Source organism: Equus przewalskii, chromosome 5 (genome assembly GCF_037783145.1).
Source record: "Equus przewalskii isolate Varuska chromosome 5, EquPr2, whole genome shotgun sequence".
NCBI classification, from domain to species: Eukaryota; Metazoa; Chordata; class Mammalia; order Perissodactyla; family Equidae; genus Equus; species Equus przewalskii.
This window is the reverse complement of record NC_091835.1, coordinates 69254288-69279981: the sequence shown is the minus strand read 5'-3', so window position 1 is coordinate 69279981 and position 25694 is coordinate 69254288. Positions and strand designations below refer to the sequence as shown.

General features: G+C 38.5%; 1 protein-coding gene across 25 annotated transcripts in view; it reads right to left on the bottom strand.

The window, feature by feature from the left end:
* Positions 1-25694, bottom strand: part of ATF1 (activating transcription factor 1) — a 47177-nt gene that overhangs the window by 17897 nt on the left and 3586 nt on the right. For 9 of the 25 annotated variants that reach the window (XR_011540430.1, XR_011540431.1, XR_011540432.1 and 6 more), the window contains 3 exons: positions 21131-21229; positions 3316-3435; positions 953-1053 (listed from right to left, as the gene is read on the bottom strand). Coding sequence is in view for 17 of the 25 variants with exons in the window: in XM_070621325.1 (XP_070477426.1) it covers positions 953-1053; positions 3316-3435; positions 21131-21229 (320 nt within the window). In the remaining 8 variants the exon portion in view is untranslated. Of the gene's footprint in view, positions 1-952; positions 1054-3315; positions 3436-11965; positions 12163-21130; positions 21230-23782; positions 24902-25694 lie in introns of those variants that run through there. The other 16 variants (XM_070621321.1, XM_070621322.1, XM_070621323.1 and 13 more) reach the window with 7 other exon arrangements.

Sequence of the window (25694 nt, the reverse complement as noted above, 5' to 3'; positions counted from 1 at the left end):
CCCTGGGCCACCAAAGCAAAGCGCGTGAACTTAACCACTCGGTCACAGGGCCGGCCCCCCAAATCACATCTTTTAAGAATTCTTTCCTACTTATTCCTACTTATATACAGGCAGGAATGACTATACCCTACCCATAGTTCTCTCCTAACATCTTAAAATCTTACTACATTTGTTTGTATGTTTCAAAGATACCATTTCATCTTACCATCTAGTCACCAGGTTTGGTCAATTCTACCACAGAAGTCTCTCAACTCTACCCATACCAAAGATATCCCACTACCCACATGAAATCACTCATATTATTTCAACAGCTTTTTGTCAATTAGTTGTACTACTTCCAGCTCTCCACTGAACAATTATTGAGCAGCTACTTTTGTATGGTCGCTCTGCTAGTCCCTGGGATTACAAAAAATAATACGTGGACCATACCCTTAAGTAAACTAGAATTCCAACAGGATGACATAAGTACTGTAACAGGGGTCAGTAAAAGGCTGCTATGGAAGAAAGACCTAACCTGGTCTTGGCAAGCTGGAGAAAAGGTAATCAGAGAAGGCTTCCAGGAGGAAGTGAGGCCTAAAGTATGTGCAGGAATTATGCAGAACGTAGAAGAATGGGTTTTAGCAAAGGGACAGACAAAGGCCCAGAGTTAAGAAGCTAAGAAAGGGAACACAAAGTAATTCAATTTCTAAAAATTATGGTCCTTCTTTCATATTGCTATTCGAGTTAACTATCTAGAAGTAAATAGGGAAATGTAATACTTTGCCAGAAGATAAGTCTAAATTTCTCTTCAGCATAGCAACTTGGGCCCTACACATAATCTGGCTCAAATCTCTCTCTGTTAACAATTCCCTTTGTATACAAACACATGCTCCCTCTTTATATAGTTTGCTGTGCACAGCAGCATTCAAACTCATTTGGTAACACATCCAGAGTTTGACACAAGAGTACTCACCTGTAAGATGGGCGCCGTGCTAGAATCCCGTGGGCTTTCTGTGAGGAGCCTATACTGTCAGATGAGTCCTGCGACTCCTCACTTTCTGATAAAGATGATACCTGAAAAACAGAACTGGTTTTACTATGAGGAACAATGCAGGTAGAAAAAGAATCCAATTTAATTTTTGATTTCAGAAAAAATGATCTGTCTCCTGCCACCCAAATTTGTTAGTTAATAAATCTAAGGTCTAAAAGAAAGGAACAAAAGGAAAAAGGAGAAAGTTTATTTCAGGATCCAAAACTAATTAAAGGAACATACAATACAGCAGGCTGAGACCTAAGAAGAAAGTCTATCCCCAAAACAGAGCACGACTACTTCACTAGAGTTGTAAAGACCAGTCTCTGATCTCTACCCTATTTCTATACTGATGCACATTACTCTAAGTTTTTGTTTTCGCTTTTTTTTTTATCATTAATGCTATCTGATTTGGATTTTAGACATGCTAACTTTGAAATGCTATTAGATCACCACCTAACATCTAATTATTAGATAATGACATTGAGGAAACTGCTGAATATAGAAGCCTGTGAGTCAGGGAAGAGGTCTGGGCTAGACATAGAAATTTGGGAGTCAGAGCTCTTTAGATAGCCCTTGAAGCCAAAAGACTGGATGAGCTCAATAAGGGGATAAATATAGAGATGATCAAGGACAAAACCCAGGAACACTCAAACATTAAGAGGTTGGGAAGAACCAGCAAATGAGACCAAGAACAAGCTACCAGTGAGGCAGGAGGAATAACAAAGAGGTGTCTTTGGAAAACTAGCAAAAACAGTATATTGAGGAGAAAAGAATGATCAGCGATGTCAAATGCTGCTAATGGGAAAAGCAAAACAAGGACTAGGAACAGACCAAGATAGAGGTCACCGGGAAGGGCAAGTATGAACATATGCAATTTAAAAATCTGAAATAATTAGCTTTGTCTCACTTCACACTTAATGAGTTAACACATGTAAAGCATTTAGTGCATGACACATGGCGAGCACACATTAAATGTTAACTATTATTAATAAACTCTTTAAAACTACATCAACACAATAACCATATGCAAGTTTTAAGTTATAATAATATCTTACAATTGAGAAAACAAGTTATTTTCAATTTTTAAAATGTATTAAATTTCCCAACATTTGCCCAAAGTTGCATTTCACACCTGACTTCATCCTCATTTTAAAAAATAAAATAATCCAAACAGGTTTCCAGAAAGGACATAATCAATTCTCTACATTCCTTAATCTCTACAGAAAGCCTTTACCTAATTTGTTTAGATTTAGATCTTAAATTTCCAGAAGAGTTTGTTTTACTTTCTATAATCTCTTTCAAACACAAGTTCTAGGGTACAACTACTTATTTATATCTTGTATTAAATGTATATCTTTTGATAGAAAATAAAGAACTGGCCACACATATACTAATAAAGAAATAATAACAGTAATGAATAATAACTTAAAGTAATAAGAAAAATAAGCGACTTTTATGTTTCCTCAAGTATCATGGATATACCATTTCTAATCTAAATCTTTCACTATTTTCAGTGTTTCTCCCTAAATTGAACTCAAGAAGAAAATAATTTCTAAAACTAAGAGATTACTGGTAACTAAGATCAAGTATTTCTCTTTAATGACAGCACTAGCAACTAAGAGTAAAATCTTCACAGAAAAACTCGAAAATCCATGCAGCAGCCACCTTTCATATAGAAAACCACATAAGGATGCAGCTCTAGTGCTGACAACACTGCCAGGTACTGTAGATTCAGGAGGAAAAAACGAGGTATACAGCTTTTCTCCAGGATAGCTGATTTGAAAAATGAGAGATAACCAGAGGCGTTCTGAGACTCCCAGGAGCCAGACGACAAAATGGGGAGAAAGAGTAGAAAGAAAAAGAACCCAGGATGGCTCTTTCCTTCCTACTGTTGTCAGGTGTCAATATGAAGCTAGAGAGATATAAATGAGACTTTCCTCTACTATGAGAGAACTCTCTTTTATTTGACCTCCATATGCTCACATCACCCTTGCTTCAGAATTCTCTTTTTTCATGAAGGTATCTGGGATAAAAAAGTGCTTTCTCTTAAGAAAGCCATTCATTCTTCAAATTCTAAAACTTGCCCCAAAATTGTCTTGTATTTTCACTGGGTAGTATATACATACATGAAACTAGAAATTCTAAAACTTTTCTATTTGCCTCATTTTTTTCTATAGTCTAATTTCTAAGACAACTTTATTATCTTGGTTTATAATATTCTAAGTACAGCAACTTCCATGTGTCCAAAGACTCAGGGTATAAAAGTCCCCTCTCTCAACCACTAAGTCTTTGAATTTCTGTACCGTTTGCACGTGTGGTGGGTGAATTACAGAAGACTGAGCTGTCTGGATGACCCCCTGAACCTGTACTTGCTCTCCAGGAAGAGGTACAATTGTCACTGGCGCAGATCCTCTTAATGACATCTAAGAACAAATAAAAATTCAATTAACAAAATACATATTGTACCTATGCACATAAGACAGCTGAGTTCTTAACACTGGAAAACACATTTTAGAGCTTATTATATTTAACCACATCTATTAACCAAACATTACATGTCTTCTATGGGCCAGAGACTGCACAGGAGATTGAGAGTACAAACTAATTATGACAAACAGAGTATGAGATATAATATCAGAGGAAAAGTAGAAAGTACTGTACCGTGGGAGCAAAGGAAGGGTGCTACTTCAGCTGGGTCTCTAACGATAAACAATTCCCTGAAGGTGTGTATGGGGGAGGGGGTTGGAAGGTATTTGGGGTAGAGGAATTGACTGTACAAAAACGTGGAGGCTCTTTAGAACATGCTATTCTGAAGAGATCTGGTTAAAAACCAATCAAATCAAAACTCAAAAAGTGAGAGAAATACCAACTTTGGGCAGTGTCTTTAAAGAAAAATTAAATATCCCAAGTAACTAATTGAATCATGAAATTATTATTTATTTCTCGAAATACCACAATAAAATGCTACATCAAGAAAAGCCCACCCATCATCCTTCAAGGCTCAGCTCAGGTTCTGCCTCTTACAATAAGTTTTCTTAGATATTTTCAGTTAACAGAGATCTCTCACCTTCCTCTGGACTACTCTGGTTCATACCATTCATCTTGGACTTAAATCACAAAACAAAATCCAAGGCTGCTTCTCAGGTCCCGAAAGTCACCTTCCTGACTGCTCCCCTCTTTGCTTTCTTTGTGTTGGGCCCCAAAACAATGTCTTATTCCCTTTCACTGAAGGTTCTTTTCCCCCTCCCAAGATTGGATTAAATTCCAGTCTCATCATCCCCCAAAATGCCCAGGTCATGAAATTCTGTATATAAAATCTTATCCAGGTACTGAGAACTGCAAACTCTCAGCACAAACAACTCCATCCCATCCCCCAACCCCACCAGACATGACCCAACTCCAGCACAGCTTCTATCAGCTCAAGGCCATGTCCCAGGATGACCCTCGCCCCCTTAGAATGCCTGCCTGAGAAAGATCAATGCTGCCAAAATAATTTACTGTTTGTTACAGCCCAACCTTGACTACAGCCCCCTGACCTCACTTTCCTTAGAGCATTTACTTTAGAAAACTTGCAATTGCAAATCCTTTCTCTGACCCTAAATCTTCTACAACCCAGAAATGTCTTTCTCAAGGACCTGGGAGCCATCCCTCTGAAATGTAATCATCAAGGATAAGGGCCCTGTCTCCCTGTCTCTGTGGGAGGGTAGGAGCCTAACTTTGATAAGCACCAATTAGCAAACAGATGGCTTAATCACAGGGACCAACCTCCCCACCTAACATCTTCAGCACTTTTCCTTTAGCACACCTCAGCCTTCAAAAAGGCTCCCACCTTTTGTTTCAGCAGAACTGAACTCAATCTACACTGGAGTCTCTCTTTCCTACTCCATTAGTCTGAATGAAATCCATCATGCTGCCTTTAACAAATGTCTGGCTCTGTTTCTCTTTGACATTATCCCAATACAAGGATACAGAAATTAAAGAGTAAAAAGAAACAGGATGCATAGATCTTAAGGGTCCAGCTCTAGAGTTACCATTACCCTCAGAGAAAATAAATGACACAACTAGAAGGACGTGCAACTAAGATATACAACTACGTATGGGGGGTTTGGGAAGATAAAGCAGAAAAAAAATTAAAAAAAAAAAAAAGAAGCTTGGCAACAGTTGTTAGCTCAGGTGCCAATCTTTAAAAAAAAAAAAAAAAAAGAAAAGAAAAGAAATGAAAGGTCCCCTTACTTTTCAGACCCCAACAGAAGCCAATCACTCAACTAATTGGGAGAGTTGGAGATGGGGTTAAATTACATTTTTAAAAGGATAAAAACAATCATTCTTCCGGGGTTTCTGGCAATCCTTATGATTTTGTGCAGACTGTGGGACTGGCAGACAGAAAGGAAAAAAGGCAGCAGATTTTGTTTTAGCTAGGAGTAGTCCTTCCCCTTAAAACGCTCAGTACTCAGGGTCCCAAAGCCTGATGTCTTCCAACTCCCACTCTCAAACTTAAACATCTAAATCTTGAGATCGTTCTCAAAGGAGGAGGAGCTGGTCCCCCAATTTTAACCTGAGTTTGAAAGACAGATGACTGCCTCCACCCATTACTTTTCAGTGCTAACAGGGCTTTCTGCAATGATGGAAATGTTCTACATCTGCACTATCCATTATGGTAGTCACTAGCCACATGTGAGTATCAAACATTTGAAATGTAGCTAGTGTGACTGAGGAATTGATTTTTAATTTTATTTAATTTTAAGTAACTTAAAATTGAAATATCCACTTGTGGCTAGTGACTACCATATTGAACGGCACAGTTCCAGATCTTAGAACTATAAAACCTATTAGTATACTATGGCTCCAATCTCAGAAACTCTTTTAGGAGAAGTTAGAAGCAGAAAGGGGCTGGCCGGTGGTGTGGTGGTGAAGTTCGGGTGCTCAACCCTGGTGGCCTGGACTTCGCCAGTTCGGATCCCAGGCGCAGACATACTCACTGCTTATCAAGCCATGCTGTGGCAGGTGTCCCATATATAAAGTAGAGGAAGATGGGCACAGACGTTAGCTCAGGGTCAATCTTCCTCAGCAAAAAACCCCCAAGAACTAGAAGGACATACAACTAGGATCTACAACTATGTATTGGGGCTTTGCGGCAGGCAGCGGGGGGGGGGGCGGCGGGGGGGATTGGCAACATGTTAGCTCAGGGTCAATCTTCCTCACCAAAAAACATACCTTTTTAAAAAAAAAAAAAAAAACAAACACCAAAGAAGCAGCAGAAAGAGAAGGATTTTTCTGGAGCTGCTCTGGTTAAATGGGGGAGCTGCAGAACTAAAGTTCCCTGATTTCCTCTCACTCCTGGGGCAGCTGCGCCCAAAGCTCCTCTTATAAAAGGGACTGGGCAAAATTTAGCACAATCCTTAGCTACCTAATTAGGGGATCCCTGGACTGTAAACACTTGGGTGAGGGAGGGCAGGAGTTGGTAGAGTGGCATGGGAAAGAAGCTTCTATTTAGCCAGAGTTTGAAGCCAAAGTCTTCTAACTCCAGAAAGGCACACACAGTCTTTGGAGTCAGACAGGCTTGGGCTGATTTTCAGCAAAAGGTGCTCACTAGCTCTGTGATGCTAAGCAAAGTACTTCACTTCTCAGGACCTCAGTTTCCTCCCCTGTAAATAGAACTAACATTATCTTTTTCATAGAGTTACAGTGAAGATTAAATGAGTAATAAGTAAAAAACAAAAGGTGGGGGAAAAGGTAAAGAGGAGGAGCCTACATATATGTCTCATATTTGGATCCTGGTCAACAAACTGTTAAAAAATGTGTGTGTGTGTACACACACAAACACACAATAAATAATCAGGAAAATTTAAAACACTAAATGGATATTTGATGATATTAAGGAATTTTTTAGGTGTGATAATAGTATTGTGGTTATGTTCTTTAAAGGAGTCCTTGGGGCCGGCCCGGTGGCACAGCGGTTGAGTTCGCATGTTCCGCTTCTTGGTGGCCCAGGGTTCGCTGGTTTGGATCCTGGGTGCAGACATGGCACCACTTGGCATGCCATGCTGTGGTAGGCGTCCCACATATAAAGTAGAGGAAGATGGGCACGGATGTTAGCTCAGGGCCAGGCTTCCTCAGCAAAAAAGAAGAGGACTGGCAGTAGTTAGCTCAGGGCTAATCTTCCTCAAAAAAAAAAGGAGTCCTTATATTTTAGAGATACACACTAAAATACTGAAGGCTGAAATGATATCTAGGATTTGCTTCAATATAATCTAGCTGTTGAGGGTGGGGGCAGGGGTGGGGAGGAGGCAGGACAAGAAGCCCTGAGTTAGTAATTGCTGAGACCGGGTGATGGGAACCATGAATAGTTCAACCTAATAACCTCTTCTTCTGAATATGTTTGAAAATTCCCACAATAGGTTTTTTGAAAAGTACCCAACACAATAGTGGTTGGTCCTGTCTGGTTCCAGAGCCCAGTGCTCTTTCCAAGACATCTTATCCCTCTTGTTGCCAATCAAGGAGTTTTACAACCTCTTACTCTGTATGGTCTCAGTTTGCTTCCCACACATCAAGTGTATCTGTTTTGCTTTTTCATTTCAAGGAAAAAGAAAGCACAGACTATTTTGACATTTAGAATAATGATTTGTTAATTACTACAGCATCAACTGTGGCAAACCCTTAAGCCCAGGGTATCTGCTCAGTTCTTAATGGATTGGTACTATTAATTCAAAACAAATGAAAAATAAAATCAATCAGATCTTTACGTCTTTCAGTTTACTTTTTTTAATTGTTTTTTAAAGACTGGCACCTGAGCTAACATCTGTTGCCAATCTTTTTTTTTCCCCTTCTTCTCCCCAAAGCCCCCCCGTACACAGTTGTATATTCTAGTCATAGGTCCTCCTGGCTGTGCTATGTGGGACACCACCTCAGCATGGCTTGCTGAGTGGTGCTAGGTCTGTGCCCGGGATCCAAATTGGCGAAACTCTGGGCCGCCAAAGCAGAGTGCATGAACTTAACCACTAGGCCATGAGCTGGCCCATTAGTTTACTATTTAATGTAAAGATAATTTAACTGTAATTTTGTGGTTTTAAATTTTTTCCAATAGTTAAGCCTATGCTGTAGACTTGCCCCAAAATGTCACTCTTCCAAGGTCTCAAAAGATTCAAAAGATTCTTGGACAGTCAGGATTTACACATGGTAAACACAAACTGACTGAAGTAAAGAATTCACACTCAACAGCATGCTCTCAGGAGAATGCTAAATCCATATAGCTCCTAGACAATTATTTACTTATCATTTTTCTTTAAAGCATCTCCTTTTGTAAATTCAAATGTACTTAGAAAGAAAACCTTATTGCACTATGATAAATACAAAGTAGTACCACTTGCCATAACTATATGGTAACTATAGAAATAAATATAATAAAGACAGTGTTATTAAATATATTTTTAATTTAAAAACCAAACAAAAAACGGTAATTTAAAAACAACTACTAAGAACTTCTTACCCATGGTCTACAAAGCCCTGCATAGAATGGGTCCTTCCTACCTCTCCTGCTTCATCGTAAACCATGTTCCCCTAGTTCTGCTCACAGTGCAGCTTGACAGTCCCTTCTACTTCTCATGCTCCTTCCCACCACAGGGCCTTGGCATAAGATATTCCCTCGCACACCAAGAAAGGTCTTCCCTTCCTTCCGGGAAGTTAACACCTACTCAACATTCAGATCTCAACTCCCACGTCATTTCCTTAGGGAAGCTGTCCTATTCCCAACAAGGTCAAATCCCCTGTTATAGGCTCTCGTACTAGCCTATGTAGCCTATGTGCTATCCTTTGTAGTAGCACTTCTCAGGGTCACAGTTTTACACCTGGGTGAATATGTGGCCCATGTCTTGTCTCCTCCACTAGACAGCAAGAGCCATAAGGGAGAGGAGCTTGCCTCTTTTTGCTCCACACTGTATTCCCAGCTAGAGTCTTAACCCAACTGGCACATTTGATGCTAAATAAATCATTGTTTAGTGAATTAATAAAGTATCTCCCAATTTTGGACATTACGACTTAGTGAAGTTATTCCTATAATTTCTTCTGGGTCTATCTTTGATTTTTCTAACTTGAATTCTCCATTTCCTCACTTCAAGACATCTGAGCAATTTTTGTACTTCCAGCCTAGCAACAGGAAAGGGTAGGGCACAGAAGATGAAGCTAACTTTCTCTGCTTCCTCAGGTCAGCATGGCCAGGGAGAAATGGTTTATACTCTAAATTTGACTAGGGCTATTCTCATTGTTGAGAATCCATCTTGTTCCAGCCAATGCCCTAACTAAATAAGAGACCTAATGTTTCTGAATTCAACACATCAAAATAAAAATATTCATCCATGCACCACCTAAAGAGATCTGCAATACCACTAGTGGCGGAATGTGTACCATATTCTGAGAAACGCTACACCAGAGAATTGGAGGGGTGAGGTAGTTAGACGAGCAAATCTTGGCAATATTATTTTTTGAATATCAGGATTAAGTTGGGATTAAACAGATAACAAGACTCAGTAAGTGTCACCTATGTGCCAGGTGCTGTGCTAGACCTTTAAGATAGAAACAACAGACAACAGACAGTTACTGCCTCCAGAGCCAACCACAAAGATACTGATTAAAAAGTATATTTTAAATATACTATTTCAGCACACATATGCCTCAACATATGGAATTTATTTGTTCTTAAAAGCCTGGCTGAAAAGCAAAATTTCACATCAAAAAAATGTATGAGAGAGTATATGGGTGTTTATGGAAAGAGGACGGAGATGTGCGGCAAAAGTTTAAAAAAATAAAATCATCTAGTTTTCCGTCATCTAGAAAAAACTGTCGGGAAGATAGAAATGAAGAAGGTAGGACAAAAAGGAGACATACTGTTATATTCTTCTCGTTGAGAGACGATTCTCAATGGGTTTCTTGGGTTTCTACATGTCTTCCAAGCAAAGGCACTGACAACTTTTGTTCTGGATTCTCTTTTCAAGGATGTTGGTATGGTGAACAATTTTGGAAGATGAGATAGTACTCCCTTCAGGGCAAAGGGCAGATTTGTACACTGTGCAGAACAATAAAAGTAATGTCTCCCTCCAGGGCAAATGTTGGACAGGTTTGCTAGGAGCTGTCTTTAAAAGTTTGGAGTTTCCTAAGCTTGGAGTAGCCCCTCAGCAATGATGCAAACCCACTGCATGTGCAACATCCACTTGAGCCATTCTGCATTACCCCATGGGGCTGGAGGGCAAGGGGAACTGAGCAAACATGAAGCTCAGGCTGTTTGCTGTGCCACAAGTTATAAAGTCCTTTTTCTCTGAATCAGGATTCTCATGTCTTCTGCCAGCATCCATGAAGCTGAGGCAATCTAGCTTGTTAGCTTGCAGGCAGGGTAAAATCTCAGATCCTTCATATTTTGTGACACTTCTCTGTCCTCTGCTTCACTCATATTCTAAAGACTTTAGATTCTAAAATTATCAGGCCAAAATCTGAGACAGAGGAAGAACAAATAAAGAGTAAACAGAATCACCTATCAAGGCAGACATGAACTGCTCCCAAAGGAGGGAGGGACATAAAAGGCCAGGGTTTTCTCTAGGTAAAAACAGGAGACCCCCCTATTAAGCTGGGACTTCTAAAGAGCCACACCCTTGGGGTAAGGTCACAGAATGAAAGTTGTGTGGGTATTGGGGAGGGAAGGGCTGAAGAAGATGTAACTAGCTCTCCAGCAGACTTACAGCCCAGATTAACATCACCTAGATGGTCCAAAAAGACAAAAAAGAGCCTCAAACCCTGAAACTGGTTCCCCAGGCACCTGGCAAATAGTAAATTCTTTCTGGAGAAAGGCACTTTGATCCTAGGACACAAAGAATTCCCACAAATAATTTTTCAAGATTAATGGATAGTAAGGAATAAAAATAACCAATCACACAAGGCACCATGACCAAGAAGCAAAAACACAGCAGAATCAGACTTAAGTGATTTTAGATACTGACATTATCAGACACAGATTATAAAACAATTATGCTTACTATGTTTAAAGAAACAGTAGATTATGTTTCAAGATAAGCTTGAAAATATCTTCAGGAAACAGAAAACTATAGTGGATTTGAAAAAACTAAACAGATTTTCTAGAAATAAAGATATAGAAATTTTTAAAATCACTGTTCAGCTATATCCCCAAATTAGACAAAGCTAGAGGGAGGATAGTGAGCTGGATGACAGGTAAAAAGAAATTATCTGAACTGCAACACAGAGAGACAAAGAGATGGGAAATATTTGAAAGATTAAGAGACATGGAGGACAGAGTGATAAGGACAAAGAAAGTGGGTCACATGCAAAATGTGAAGAGACAACGGCTGAAAATGTTATAGAGCTAATGATAAGACACCAATCCACAGATTCAAGAAGACTAATAACTCCCATATGAAATAAATAAAAAGAATCCCACATCTAAATACAACATTAATAGAAGCTGCAAAACAACTAAAGATCAAGAGAAGACTCTAAAAGCAGCTGAAGGAAAAAAGATTATGTTTAAAACACCAATAGTCCACTGACTTCTCAAAGGCTGTCTCAAAGAGGAGACAGAAGCCAGCAGGATGATATTTTAAATGTGCTAAAAAAATAACTTAGAATTCTATGCCCAGGGAAAATATCTTTTAAAAATGAGGATGAAATAGGTATTTTCAACAAACAAAAACAGAAAAGTCACCACCATTAGCAGATTTATATAAAAGGAAATTCTATAACAATGGTTCTCAACCAGTAATGATTTTGCCCCCCTGGGACATCTGGCAACATCTGGAGACATTTTGGGTTGTCACAATGGAGGATGCTACTGACATCTAAAGGGCAGAGGCCAGAGAAACTATTAAACATCCCACAATGCACAGTCCCCCACAGCAAAAAATTATCCAGCCCAAGCCAGCCCTGACGGCCTAGTGGTTAAAGTTCAGCGCTCACCACTCTGGCAGCCCGGGTTCGCTTCCGGGTCACGGAACCATACCCCTCGTCTGTCAGTTTCCATGCTGTGGCAGCGGCTCACGTGGAAGAACTAGAATGACTTACAACTAGGATATAACTATGTACTGGGGCTTTGGGGAGGAAAAAAAAAAAAAGGGAAGATTGGCAACAGATGTTAGCTCAGGGCAAATCTTTCCCTGCAAAAAAAAAAAAAAAGAAGAAGAAGAATTATCCAGCTCAAAATATGCATAATGCTAAGGTTTTTCTAAAGCATATACTTTAGAGGTATAATAAAAGGTAAAATAAAAGTAATCTCAAATGGAAGCTTAGACATGTAAAAAGGAATGAAGAGCTAAGAAAGTGATAAATATGTGGGGGGGGGAAACAAGTAATGTTGACTGCATAAAATAATTATGATGTTTTATGGAATTAAAAGAAAGATAAAATTAAGTCCTAACAATGACAACAAGTTAGAGGATAAATGGAAACAAATGTTCTAAGGTCACTGAATCATCTGAGAGGAGAGTAAAGTTATTGATTAACTTTAGACTTTACTAAGTAGGTATCCTGAAATTAGCATAATCACTGAAAAAGTAGTAATCAAGTTTATGTACAGTCCAAATTTATACCAGTGATGGCAGGATGAAACGAGAAGAAATAATTCAAAAGAAAACAAGAAAGGAGAGAAAAAGAAACATGGAACATGTGGGTCAAAAAGCATGAAATAAGATGGTAGGTCATATGTATCAGTAATTATGATAAATGTACAGGGCCCAAAAGTTCTATTAAAAGTCTAAGATGGGACCAGCCCAGTGGCGCAGCAGTTAAGTTCACATGTTCCACTTCGGCAGCCCGGGGTTTGCTGGTTTGGATCCCGGGTGCGGACATGGCACCGCTTGGCAAGCCATGCCGTGGCAGGCGTCCCACATATAAAAAGTAGAGGAAGATGGGTACGGATGTTTGCTCAGGGCCAGTCTTCCTCAGCTAAAATAGGAGGATTGGCAACAGATATTAGCTCAGGGCTAATCTTCCTCAAAAAAAAAAAAAAGTCTAAGAAACTACAATGGAATATTATTCAGCCATAAAAAATGAAATCTTGTGACAACGTAGATGGACCTTGAGGGCATTATGTTACGTGAAATAAGTCAGACAGAGAAAGACAAATACCATATGATCTCACTTACATGTAAAATCTAAAACAAATCAAAAAACCCCACCAAGCTCACAGAGAACAGATTGCAGACTGGTGGTTGCCAGAGGCAGAGGGTGGAGAGAGTGTGAAATGAGTAAAGAGGGTCAAAAGGTACAAGCAGTTATAAAATAAGTAAGTCATGGAGGTGTTATGTACAGCATGGTGACCATAGTTAATAATACTGTACTGCATATTTGAAAGTTGCTGCAACAGTAAATCTTAGAAGTCCTCATCACAAGAAAAATTTTTCTAACTACGTATGGTTACAGATATTAACTAGACGTATTGTGATCAATTTGCAATGTACACAAATATCAAAGCATTATGTTGTACATCTGAAACTAATGTGTTATATGTCAATTATACCTCAAAAAGCAAACAAAAGCAAACAAAAACCACAATGAGATACTGCTACATATCCACCAGAACCATTACAATTTAAACTCACAATACCAATTTTGGGCACTTAAATGGATCAATAGTGCTCTCATACATTTCTGGTGGTGCTGTAAACTGATACAAGAAGTTTGTAAAACTGGTGGCAGTATCTTCTTTAATTAAATGTTTGCAAACCCTATGACCAAGCAATTCATGTGCAGCCCAGACATGTACACGAATGTTCATTAAGCACAATTCACAGTATCTAAAAATTGGAGGGAAAAAAGTCTAGGAGACTAGATTTTTTTTTTAAATCTAGGTATATAATGTTAACAAGACATACACCTAAAACATAAGGACACAGAAAATTTGACAGTGAGAAAAAAAGATGCCATTAAGATACTACCAAATTAATGCCAAGTTAGTATCAAATTAGACTTGAAGGTAAAAAACATTTCTAGAATTAAAGACAAAGAGACAATTCTCCTGGAATATACAATAATTTAAAATCTACATTCATTTAATAACACTGCCTCATAACACACAATCACACAGCATAAATTGACGACCACTAGGAGAAATAAGTCCACAATTATAATGGAAGATTAATACATTTCTCTCAGTTAATCACAGAACCAGCAGACAAAAGTGATAAAAGACAGAAGATTTAAACAACACAAGCAACAAAGTTGACAATAATTATACATAAATCTGCATCCGACAACTGCAGAATCTACTTTCTTTTCAAGTGCATACTAAACATTTTTAAAATTTTACCACGGATTCTCAGATTTGTATTGCAAATTAATACCTGATTTATGAATTTTGTGACCAGAATCACTCACATTCCATTATTTAGTGGGAAGAGAAATCAAAGAATCACACAACTGCTTCTTAAGAAAAATAAGTACTCGATTATATTTTTTAGGAAAATGCACTGAATATGAAAAATCTGAGATACAAATTCAATATTTTTAAATGAATTCACCAAAGTTGGAGTCTTCATCTTAAAGACAGAAACTTGCTGGTCATGGTTCCGCTGAATAGTTGTAGTGATACAATGTACTAAATTTTCTTCCAAGGGGCAATTGTTGTTGGTTCTATTACCACAAAAGCAGCTTTTATCAACAGAGAATGCTACTATGTGTACTCGTATTTCCTTTGAGAAACTCACATGTACTCAAGACCTGCTGGGTTTCCAAAATCCAGACATTTTCAGTAACCTCACCAACTCTATCTTAACATAGTACAATACTACTTTGCCACTACTACACTTCACTTGTAGATTAGAACATTCACTCCATATTTTGGGGAACATTCATCTCTTATCATAGATTGTCAAGGTAATACCTCTGGAGTTGTAGTGGACACTATGATGCAACTCCCAGATCCCCTTTCACTAGTAAAAGACTTATGCCCCAGATGCTGGCAGACAGTATTCAGTTGTCAGCCCTCTCTGGAATTGCCTTGGCTGATGAAAGTCACCTCAGCCGAGGTCGCGCACACATCTTCCCAGGTCAGTCAAGAGCCAATGACTGGTGCATGCAGGGATATAAAGGCCTCGTGGCCCGTTACCCCCATTCTGAAGAGTCATCTCAGCCTCAAAGCTCCCTATGGCGTCAGTTGAGGCCTTCATTGAGACAATCACAGTCCAACTTCTCCCTCTGCCCAAACCTGCTTCCTTCTCTTCCTTTCTTTCCCTCCAACAGGTGGTAATCCCAAAAGGACCATATAATAAACCTCCTGCATGCTAGTCTCCACCTCAGAGTCTGCTTCCCGGGAAACCCAAACTGTGACAAAAGTCAAACTGCTGGAATTCAAACCACATATCTAGCCTGACTAGTTGTATGACCTCTAGAATGGGGATTACAAAAACACAGTAGGTTGACATGAGGTTTGAAGGCATTAAAACACGTAAAATGCTTAGAAATGCACCTGGTACACAGTGGACACAGTAAATGTTAGCTGTTACTATCATCGTTTTCCCATTCATACATGGTTAAAGTATAAAATCTCTCTACAATATGAGAATTACTGAAAGTTATGAGCTGTAAAAGACCTTAGAGATCACCGTCTGACATCCTCAATTTCCAGATGATGAACGTCAGTCTCAATAAGTGACTCAGTCACTGTTCCAGACTCACTAAGTGACAAAATCACGATTCAGACCAGATCGTCTGATGGCATCCATTGTTCTTTCCACTAAGCAAGGATGCCTCTCAATCTACACACACTTTGTAATTAAATGAAGTTCACCTTGATGCCGTCATTGAACCTCAGCTCTCCTCTGAAGAACACTGCCTCTCTCACAGCTCTCTCCTGCACTCCTCATAGCAGGCGCTACAGATAGGGTGGGTGTTTCCTCTGCTCTTCATTGCTACTTCTAGACCACTGTCTCTTCAAAGTCCTCCTTGAAAACTCCCAAGTTTGAGGCTCACAGCAGCAGACTGTCCTTGTGGCTGTCATGTCCCCACATTTCTTTCAGCATTTAGTACCTGGATCACTCTATTCTCTCCAATACTACTCCTGACATAATTTGGGGTGATTTCAATATGAAACATCATCCTTCCATGCCCGGGACTCTGTTTATGCTTCCTCTCCTCCAAAGCCATGGCTTCCAGCCTCCTCAGCCATCCACTCCCATTGTCAGACCCTAGACAGGCACTGTGGGCAAGACAATTCTTCCTTGTGCAGAAATATCCTCTTCAATGCCAAACATTTGGCATCTCTGATCCCTGCCCAATAAATGCGAGTGGCAACCCCGCCCACACACATATTTCCAGACATCTCAGTGGGGAAGCAGTATCACTCCAGTTGGGAACCACTTACTTAAATCTTATAATTACCAATAACTGCATCCCCCCGTAATCTCAAATTCAAGTATCTCTCTGAGTAGCACCTACTTCCCCAACTCACTACCTCTACTATTTGGACTCTCAACAATTCTGGGACTCCCCAGGAACCTATAATCCATCGAGCCTACTATCTTTCCCTTGCTCTTGACCCCATGAAGTCCCCACTTTCTTCCTTATACAGTTTAAACTTTGTGGTGCAGCACCATAATCACTGTATTGCATCCACCTTCAATGTCCTTTTCTTCCTTCACTGCAGTCCCTTGACTAAACAGCAACCCTGTTAACTCACGTACTCTATGCCCGTAACCTTCTTGCACGTACCTGAATCTGACTGGAGAACAACACACAATTAACCTTAACAGTCTCACTTTAAATTCATGATCAGCAGCCTCAAGGGGACTGTTAATGCTCTCCGGCGATCCTACCACATATCCCCAGTCCACTTACATCACCTGTTGTCCTAGCAGACTATTTCATACTTTTTCCTTCCTCTCTATCTTCTCAAAGCATTTTATTTCACTGAAAAACAAAGAAGTTACCAAAAGAAACATGTCAGAGTATCTCATCCCCACTCTACCCACCTAACTTGTAAGTATTTTCTTTCTTATTATGAATGATATACCTGTGCAAATACAAAATAAATTTTTCCACTTGTAGACTAACTCTCATCCACTTCCCTCCTCAAGGACATCATCCCAGGATTGTCCTCTCTCACCTGTATCATCAAATTTTCCCCTTTTATTACATCATTCCCATTGGTATACAAATAGGCTGTTAATTCCTCCCATCTTAAAAAGTAATAATACGGACCTACACACCATGCTGTGGTAGCATCCCACATACAAAATAGAGGAAGACTGCTACAGATGTTAGCTCAGGGCCAATCTTCCTCATCAGAGCAAGGGTTTCCCTGGTCTTCCTTGCTTTCCCCAATCTTTCTCATGAGCAACTATTGGAGGTCCTTGGAGAAAAACCTACAAGTGGGTGTTACCCTTATGTCTGTAGCTCCCAAGGGTTCTATATTCTCACACTAGCTTACACTTAGACTTTGGCAATTCATTAAAAATTTAGCTAAATTCTTCTTTCCCCCTATACGACAGCTTTGCCTTCTTCCTGTGCTCTGCTATAGGTGAGCCATGCCCACATCCCACCTCTGTCGGTTTGACAGAATTTACAATTTAGTATATTACAGCTTATTCTTGTTCTAGGGTGGGAGCAATACCCTTTCCAGCTTTCCACATCCTAAATGGAAGCTAGAAATCACCCCATGAGTTTAAATACCACCCAAATAACCACAACAACTAAATTTACATTTCTAGTCTGGGCCTCTCCCCTGGACTCTAGACCAAAAATATGCAACTGCCTACTGGACAAATCTACTTGTTTGGTTTGGCAAACAAACTCTAAGGTGGCCCCCATGAGCCCCACCTCCTGGTATTCACCCCTTTATGTAATCCTCTCCCCTTGAATATCGGAGGGACCTGTGACTTGCTTCTAACCAAAAGAATAAGGCAAAGATGATGGGATGTCATTCCTGTGATTATGTTACGTTTTATGGCAAAGGAATGGGATATCGTTCCCTTCATTATGTTATATGAGACTACATCCTGCTAGTAGACTCATTCTTATTCTCTTGCTGGACGGCCGTGTTGTAAACTGCTTATGGAAAGGGCCACTTGGCAGAGAATTGCAGGCAACCTCTAAGAGCTGAGAGTGGCCTCCGGCCAACAAAAAACTGAAGCTCTCAGTCTTACAGCTGCAACAAAATGAATTCTGCCAACAACCTGAGGGAGCCTGGAAGTGGATTCTTCTCCAGTCTAGCCTCCAGGTAAGAACCCAGCCCTAACCAATACCTTGATTGCAGTTTGGTGAAACTGCAGCAGAGAACCCAGCTAAGAAGTGCCTGATCCCAGAGAAACTGTGAGATAATTAATGTGTGCCGTTTAAGTCACTAAATTTGTGGTAATTCATTTTGCAGCACAGAAAATGAATACAGATAGTATCACAAACTTAATATACCTAAAAGCCAATTTCCTGATCGCTAACATCCCCCCAAAAAGAAAAGAAAAACATGCTCCAGTGTTGTCCATTCAATAAATGGCAACTCCATTCTTATAGTTATTCAAGCCAAAAACTGTAGAGTCAATCTTGAGACTCCTCTTTTTCTCTAAAACCCACATCCAATCCAAAAGCAAACACTGTTGACTTTACAACCAAGTTCTATCCAGAATCTAATTTTATCTCACCACCACCACTGCTACCAACTTGGTCCAAGCCACTGGCGTCTCTCATGCATGTTACTGTAAGAGCCTCCTAACTGATTTTCCTGCTTCCACTCCACAGAGCAACCAGAGTGATCCTATTAAAATATCAGTCAGATAATATTTTTTACTCAAAACACTCCAGAGGTTCCCCATCTTTCACAGATTAAAAGCCAAAAATCTTAAGAGTGGCATACAGGCCGACATTATCAGGCACTCCCCTCCCAGCCCAAACCTCTCTGCCTCATCTTGTATCACTCCCCTCATTCATCCCTCTCCGACCACACTGGCCTCCTGGCTCCTCCTTAACCATGCCAAGCACATGTGAGTCTCAGAGTTTTACAACTCCTCATCCACATCACTGAAGAGGTATCTCCACAGACAGGACTTCTCTGACCACCCTACATAAAAAGGCAAGTCCTCCCATGCCCACCAACGAAGCCCTATCCCTCCTACCCAGCTTTATCAGCCTCCACAGCACATATTACCAACTCACATCTGTTTTATTGCCTGTCTTCCCAAAACTAGAAAGCAAGTTCCATGAGAGAGTCTTTTGTTTATTGCTATATCCCCAGCTTATACCAAATGACTGAATAAATATTATTGTATTAGATACTCTCTCCTTTACAGAATTTAGAGTCTAATCAAGTAGTCAAGCCACAAGAATTTGGATATAAAGTTAGTGATGTTATCTTTAAAAATGACTATAAAGTTATTTACCACCTAGAAACGCACTTATTCTACCTTACTGTAAATATGCTTCTGAGGAAACTGTGAAAACATACACATCTAACCAAAATAACTGAAATATATAACTAAGCCAACTGAATTAAAACATTTCTGTGAAGGAAGTTATTAACAGAAAGGTAACTAAAACACTCCATCATGATTTTTCCAGCACCACCTGGAGAAGATACCATTATTCTTCACAGAGATAGCCAAAGAATAGAGAAGAATGCATCAAGCTTGAAGGATTAACCCTTTAGGTCCCTGGTTCTCAAACTTTTTGGTCTCAAGACCTTTTTACACTTAAAAATTATTGAAGACCCCAAAGAACTTTTATTTATATGGGTTTTTAATACTAATACTTACATTTAAAATTAAAATAGAAATTTAAAAAATATTTAATAATTCATTTAAAAATAACAATCCATTTTTAATAATAAATTAATAACAAATCTATTACATGTTAATAACATAATAATATATTTCCATTAACTAATTCCCCCCAAAAATTAGTGAGAGAAATGGTACTGTTTTACATTTCTGCAAAGCTCCTTAATGTTTGAGTTCTTCTTATTGGCTGAATTCTCTTATCTGCTTCTACATTAACCATGTTGCCACATGTTGTTTTGGTTGAAGTATGAGAAAAAAAGTCTGGCCTCAAACTGATATGTAGTTAGAAAAGGGAAGAGTGTTTTAATAGTCTTTCCAGATGATTGTGGATATTCTTCCTTGATACCACATCAAAACTCAACAGGTTATAGTTTCTTAAAGGTGGTTTGCAATGTACAATCTGAACTTAATGTATTCTGTTAACATGAAAATCCATTGGTCTGTCTTGCACTCTGAATGGATCTTATACCAATGCATGATTTTATAACACAATTTTGTAACTAAGGTCTGAAACTACTGGGAAGCTGTCAAGTTCATAATGGTGAATACAAGTTTTCCAAAATTCTAATTTTTGCTCAAAAGTTCAAATCTTATCACTGGCAACAAATACTCTCAGTTGTTTTCCTTCAAGTGGATCAGGTGCATGAACCAGACAATTTGAAATTAAAAAATATCATCAGTTCTGCAATATGTATGCCTGTCAATTTAAATTCTCTAATAATATGCCTGTTTTCTAGTTCAGCAAAAATATTTCTCATATATCCACAATAAATCGACTGAAGATGGTTTACCTCCTGAAACTATTAGTCTCTGTTTCAAGTTAGTTCAAAGAACCAAATAAGTTTTCATTTTTCTTATGCAGCAGCAAAATTATTCTGAAAAAAAAAATCTACATAATCATGTACCACATAAAATGAAATCTACTTCTCCAAGTTTTGAGAAGTATATACATAATAAAACAACACTAAATATACTCTGTATTAAAGAAAATAAAACCAAATGATCTTGACAAGATATTTAAATGAAATCTACCTTCTTCCTTCCATACATTTCAACATTTTATGGGTTTTTTTCTTTTTTTATTTTCTTGCTGAGCTAACATCTGTGTCAATCTTCCTCTATTTTTTAATGTGTAGGCTGCCAGCACAGCATGGCCACTAACAACAGGGTGGTGTAGGTCCACGCCTGGGAACCAAACCTAGGCCACCAAAGCGGAGCATGCTGAAATTAACCACTAAGCCACGAGAGCTGGCCCAATTGGTTCTTTTTTTAAACATCTGTAATTAGAGATCTGAAACGACAGATTATTCTGCATACAAAATATTACTAACTGGCTCAATATTTCGGCTGAGCCTTGCCTTACCTGTTGAGCAATATGAGAAATATGAGCTCCCTGAACTGTTGAACCAGGTTGAGGTGCTGTCTCTGAAGTGTTACTCTTGTGGGAATCTTCCATAATCAACTATAAGGGAAAAAAAGTCAGTTAAAAGATGCTTTCTAATTTCATTTTCAAGAAATCTTAAGACATTTCTTTTCTTAACATGCACACATTTTCAGAGGAACAAGACATAGCTTTTCTATACTATGGGCTGAGCTCAATTTATCCATGCTCAGTATGTTCCCACAACTCAGTTCTGGGTGCATAGCGATCTAACTATAAGATCTTAAAAAATGGCAAATAAAAAGTGCAAGAAAATATGTGCAGTATACTGCAGAGGTGTGTAAAAATTGATAACTTGGTTGCCTCCATGGAAGAAAATTGGTAACTATGGTACAGGAAAAGAACCTTTTCCTAGTGTAGTCTTTTAAATTTTTTGAATTCTGATCTACATGATCATGCTTAAGTTTAAAAAATGGCAAACACGTACATAAATTATTGTGACTAAATTTTCAAATGTTATCCTACTCAAGAAGTATGATGATTATCTTCCTGCCCATGGACACAAGCATTCCTTTCTCCAGTCTAGGGAATAGTTTCTGATTGCCCATATAGTTTTCTCTTCTTCCCCTAAAGACTGGTCGCAAGCTAATATCTGTGGCCTTTTTTTTGCCCTTCTTTTCTCCAAAGCCCCCTGCTACATAGCTGTATATTCTAGTTGTAGGTACTTCTAGTTCTACTATGTGGGACGCTGCGTCAACATGGCTTGATGAGCGGTGCTAGGTACGCACCCAGGATCCAAACCAATGAAACCCTAGGCCACCGAAGCAGACCATGTGAACTTAACTGCTCGGCCACGGGGCCGGCTCTATGCCCTTATAGCTTTATACAGAGAATTTACTGAGTAAAAGTTGAGCAAAATAAATAAGTGAATGACTGAATGAATAGGTAAATAGATAAATAAATAAAACTACACCTAAGGAGGTTCTAAAGATGTAGATCATCTAGATAATCAACTGCAAGACATGTAGGCTGGGTAAGAATGAGAATAAATGGGTTACGAGAGACGGAATATGTTAAATGGGAGGAGAATCACTTAGAAAAACTCATAAAGGATTTGGGTAGAATTTAAGGTTTTCATGGTTATGTGCAGAGACATAAAAAAAGAGAGGGCTGGCCAGCAAACATATGGCAAGATATGTTTGCTCAGTATCACTAATCATGAGGGATATGAAATCAAAACTACAATGAGATTATCGCCTCACATCCATTAGGATGGCTAATATTAAAAAAGCAGAAAATAAGAGTTGGTGAGGAGAAATTGAAACATTTGTGCGCCATGACTGGGAATGTAAAATAGTGCAGCTGCTATGGAAAATAGTATGGTGTTGCTCAAAAAACTAAAGATAGAATTACTATATGATCCAGCAATCCCACTTCTGGGTATATATCCAAAAGAACTGAAAGCAGGGTCTTCAGGAGATATTTGTACACCCATGTGCATAGCAGCAGCATTTACAACAGACAAAAGGCAGAAGCAATCCAAATGTTCATCGATGGATGAATGAATAAACAAAATATAACATATACATACAATGGAATATTATTCAGCTGGAAAAAGGAAGGAAATTGTGACACATGCTACAACATGGATGAACCCTGAAGACAATCTGCTAAATGAAATAAGCCAGTTACAAAAAGACAAATACTGTATGATTTCACTTATATAAGGTACCTAGAGAAGGTAGAATGGTGGTTGCAATGGCTGGAAGAAGGGGAAAATGAGGAGTTCTTGTTTAATGGGCATGAAAAAGTTCTACAGATTGGTTGCACAACAATGTGATGTACTTAACACTACTGAACTGTATACTTAAAAATGGTTAAGATAGGGGCTGGTCTGGTGGCGCAGCGGTTAAGTTCGCAAGTTCCACTTTGGTGGCCCAGGGTTCGCTGGTTTGGATCCTGGGTGCAGATCTACACACTGCTTGGCAAGGCATGCTGTGAGGGTGCATCCCACATATAAAATAGAGGAAGATGGGCATGGATGGTAGCTCAGGGCCAGTCTTCCTCAGAAAAGAGAGGAGGATTGGTGGCAGATGTTAGCTCAGGGTTAATCTTTCTAAAAAAAAAAAAAAAAAAGTTAAGATAGTAAATTTTATGTTATATGTATTTTACCACATCTTTTTTTTCTTTTTTTAAGATTGGCACCTGAGTTAACAACTGTTGCCAATCTTTTTTTTTTTTCTTTCTGCTTTTTCTCCCCAAATCCCCCCAGTACATAGGTCCATATTCCAGTTGTGGGTCCTTCCAGTTGTGGCACATGGGACATCGCCTCAGCGTGGCCTGATGAGCGGCACCATATCCGTACCCAGGATCCAAACCAGCAAAACCCTGGGCTGCCACAGCGGAGTGCACGAACTTAACCACTTGGCCACAGGGCCTGCCCCTAACATTTTTTTTTTAAAGAGAGAGAGAGGGCAACTAGGTACTGGCTCTTAGCAGGACTGACTTAATAACTGTGAAGTTTAGGCCTACATATTCTTTCTTCTTCCTTTTTTTTGAGATCAGAAGAAATTCATTCTTAACATCTGTATCGAAGCTATTGTTTTTAGTCATTGAGAAAAGGTATAAAATCACCTCAAACACGAAGTGTCTTTTTTCCCCTCTAAATATGTCACTAGCCTTTTTTTCCTAACATGAAAAACATACAACAGAAAGAAAAAAGGATGACAAAATCTTAATTACAATGTTGTCTAATTTCTTTTCAGTCTTATCTTTCCATAACTTTTAAAAAGTCATAAACATACTGTATGTACAATTTTGTATCCTCACATTTTGTATCCCGTTTCCATTTATCACAAATATTTTCTACATTTTAAATAGAAACATATTTAAAAGCTACATAATATTCCACCCAGTGAATGTACATAATTTGTATTTTTTTTTTACCAAACAAAATAATACTGTGATTAATATCTTTGGTACGTAAAGCTTTTTCTGTAATTAAAATTAAAATATTTAAAGTTTTCTGAAAGAATTATAGCTCATCAGAAGCACATAAGGCAGCAATGGGAATCTTTTAAAAAGTCATTATTAACGCAATAGGTGAAAAATGGTACATTGTTTTATATTTCTTTAAATCTCCATTAGTTGTGTGAGCTATCTCTTCATATTATTTGTCCATCCGTCTACCAGAACTTAGTGTTTTTCTTATTAGCCTATATTATTTCTTCATACAAATTTTATTTCTATCATGTTGATACAAATATTTTTCCAATATGACTCAACCATAATTATTTAAAAACTTTTAATTTTGACAAATTCATCTAGTGTTTCCTTTCTTTCTTCAGCTACTTTTAAGCATACATATACTCCTTTCTTCAGGAAGAGTGCAGCGATTTTTAATCTACACTGATACAAGTGTAATCCCACAGACTAAACACACAGCATCAAAGATGGAATTACATATTTTCTACATCCTATCTCCAGTGAAAAGGCCTTTTAAACACTACATTTCAGAAGACATAAGTTAGAATACAGAGAAAAGAAAAAAAGATGTAGTACTAAATCACTGAAAGAAACTATAAAAGATTTTTTAAATGTTGTTAAATTACTGGAAATGATACTTGTCTATTTCACTGTGACTCACCGATTTTTCCCCCCATAACAATATCATTAGGAAATTCTACATCTAATGGAAACTACCATGATCAACAAAACAACACACATTTCCTAGTAAAAGCTGCCACAGTCAACAAACAACATTTTGGACAATTATTACGACCACATTTTCTATGGAAAAGAAGATAACCTATTTTCTAGGATTTTTTAAAAGAGTAATCAACTACTCAGCTTTTTCCCAAAATGAAAATAGCCTTAACAGTTTCATCTCATTATAAACAACAATACATACACTCTGTATTTTTTAATGACGTTATGAGTATAACCTTTATCTGCTCACTTTTTTTAGCTATCATTTGTAAAACTTAGGTTAAGATTAACAATGATAAAAGTTGCTCAACACAGGATAAATTTTACGTGTACAAAGGCATTTTCTGTAAAAATAAAGTAAGCCCCAGGCAGAGCTGGAAACTTAACATGAGACACCCCAAGTCTGGCAGAATCACAAAGGGGCAGTGAAACGCAGCTTCAAAATGGAAGTGAATTCAATGGAAATGAATTTGGGGAGCTGAGAAATCCCAGCAGGCTGTGATCTTGCTGACATACTGAGAATGTAAGTAAAGGCATGCCACTTTAAGAAAACTTCTGAAGAAAGGAAAATTATATGCTAGGCACTAATCTAAGCTTTTTTATCTATCATCTCCTGGATTCTCTAATTTAGAGGTGTGTAAATTGAGGCTCAAAGAAATTGTCATTTACTGTGGATTTCACAGTAAGATGTGAATGCAAGACCTGAGGCCAGACTGTTTTAACCCAAAGTCCATGTTCTTTTATTCCACACTGCCCCTCTTCCAGGAACACCCTCACATTTCCACATTTTCCACCTCATTAACTCCTACATTCAAGTTTCATCCCAAACTATGTCCCC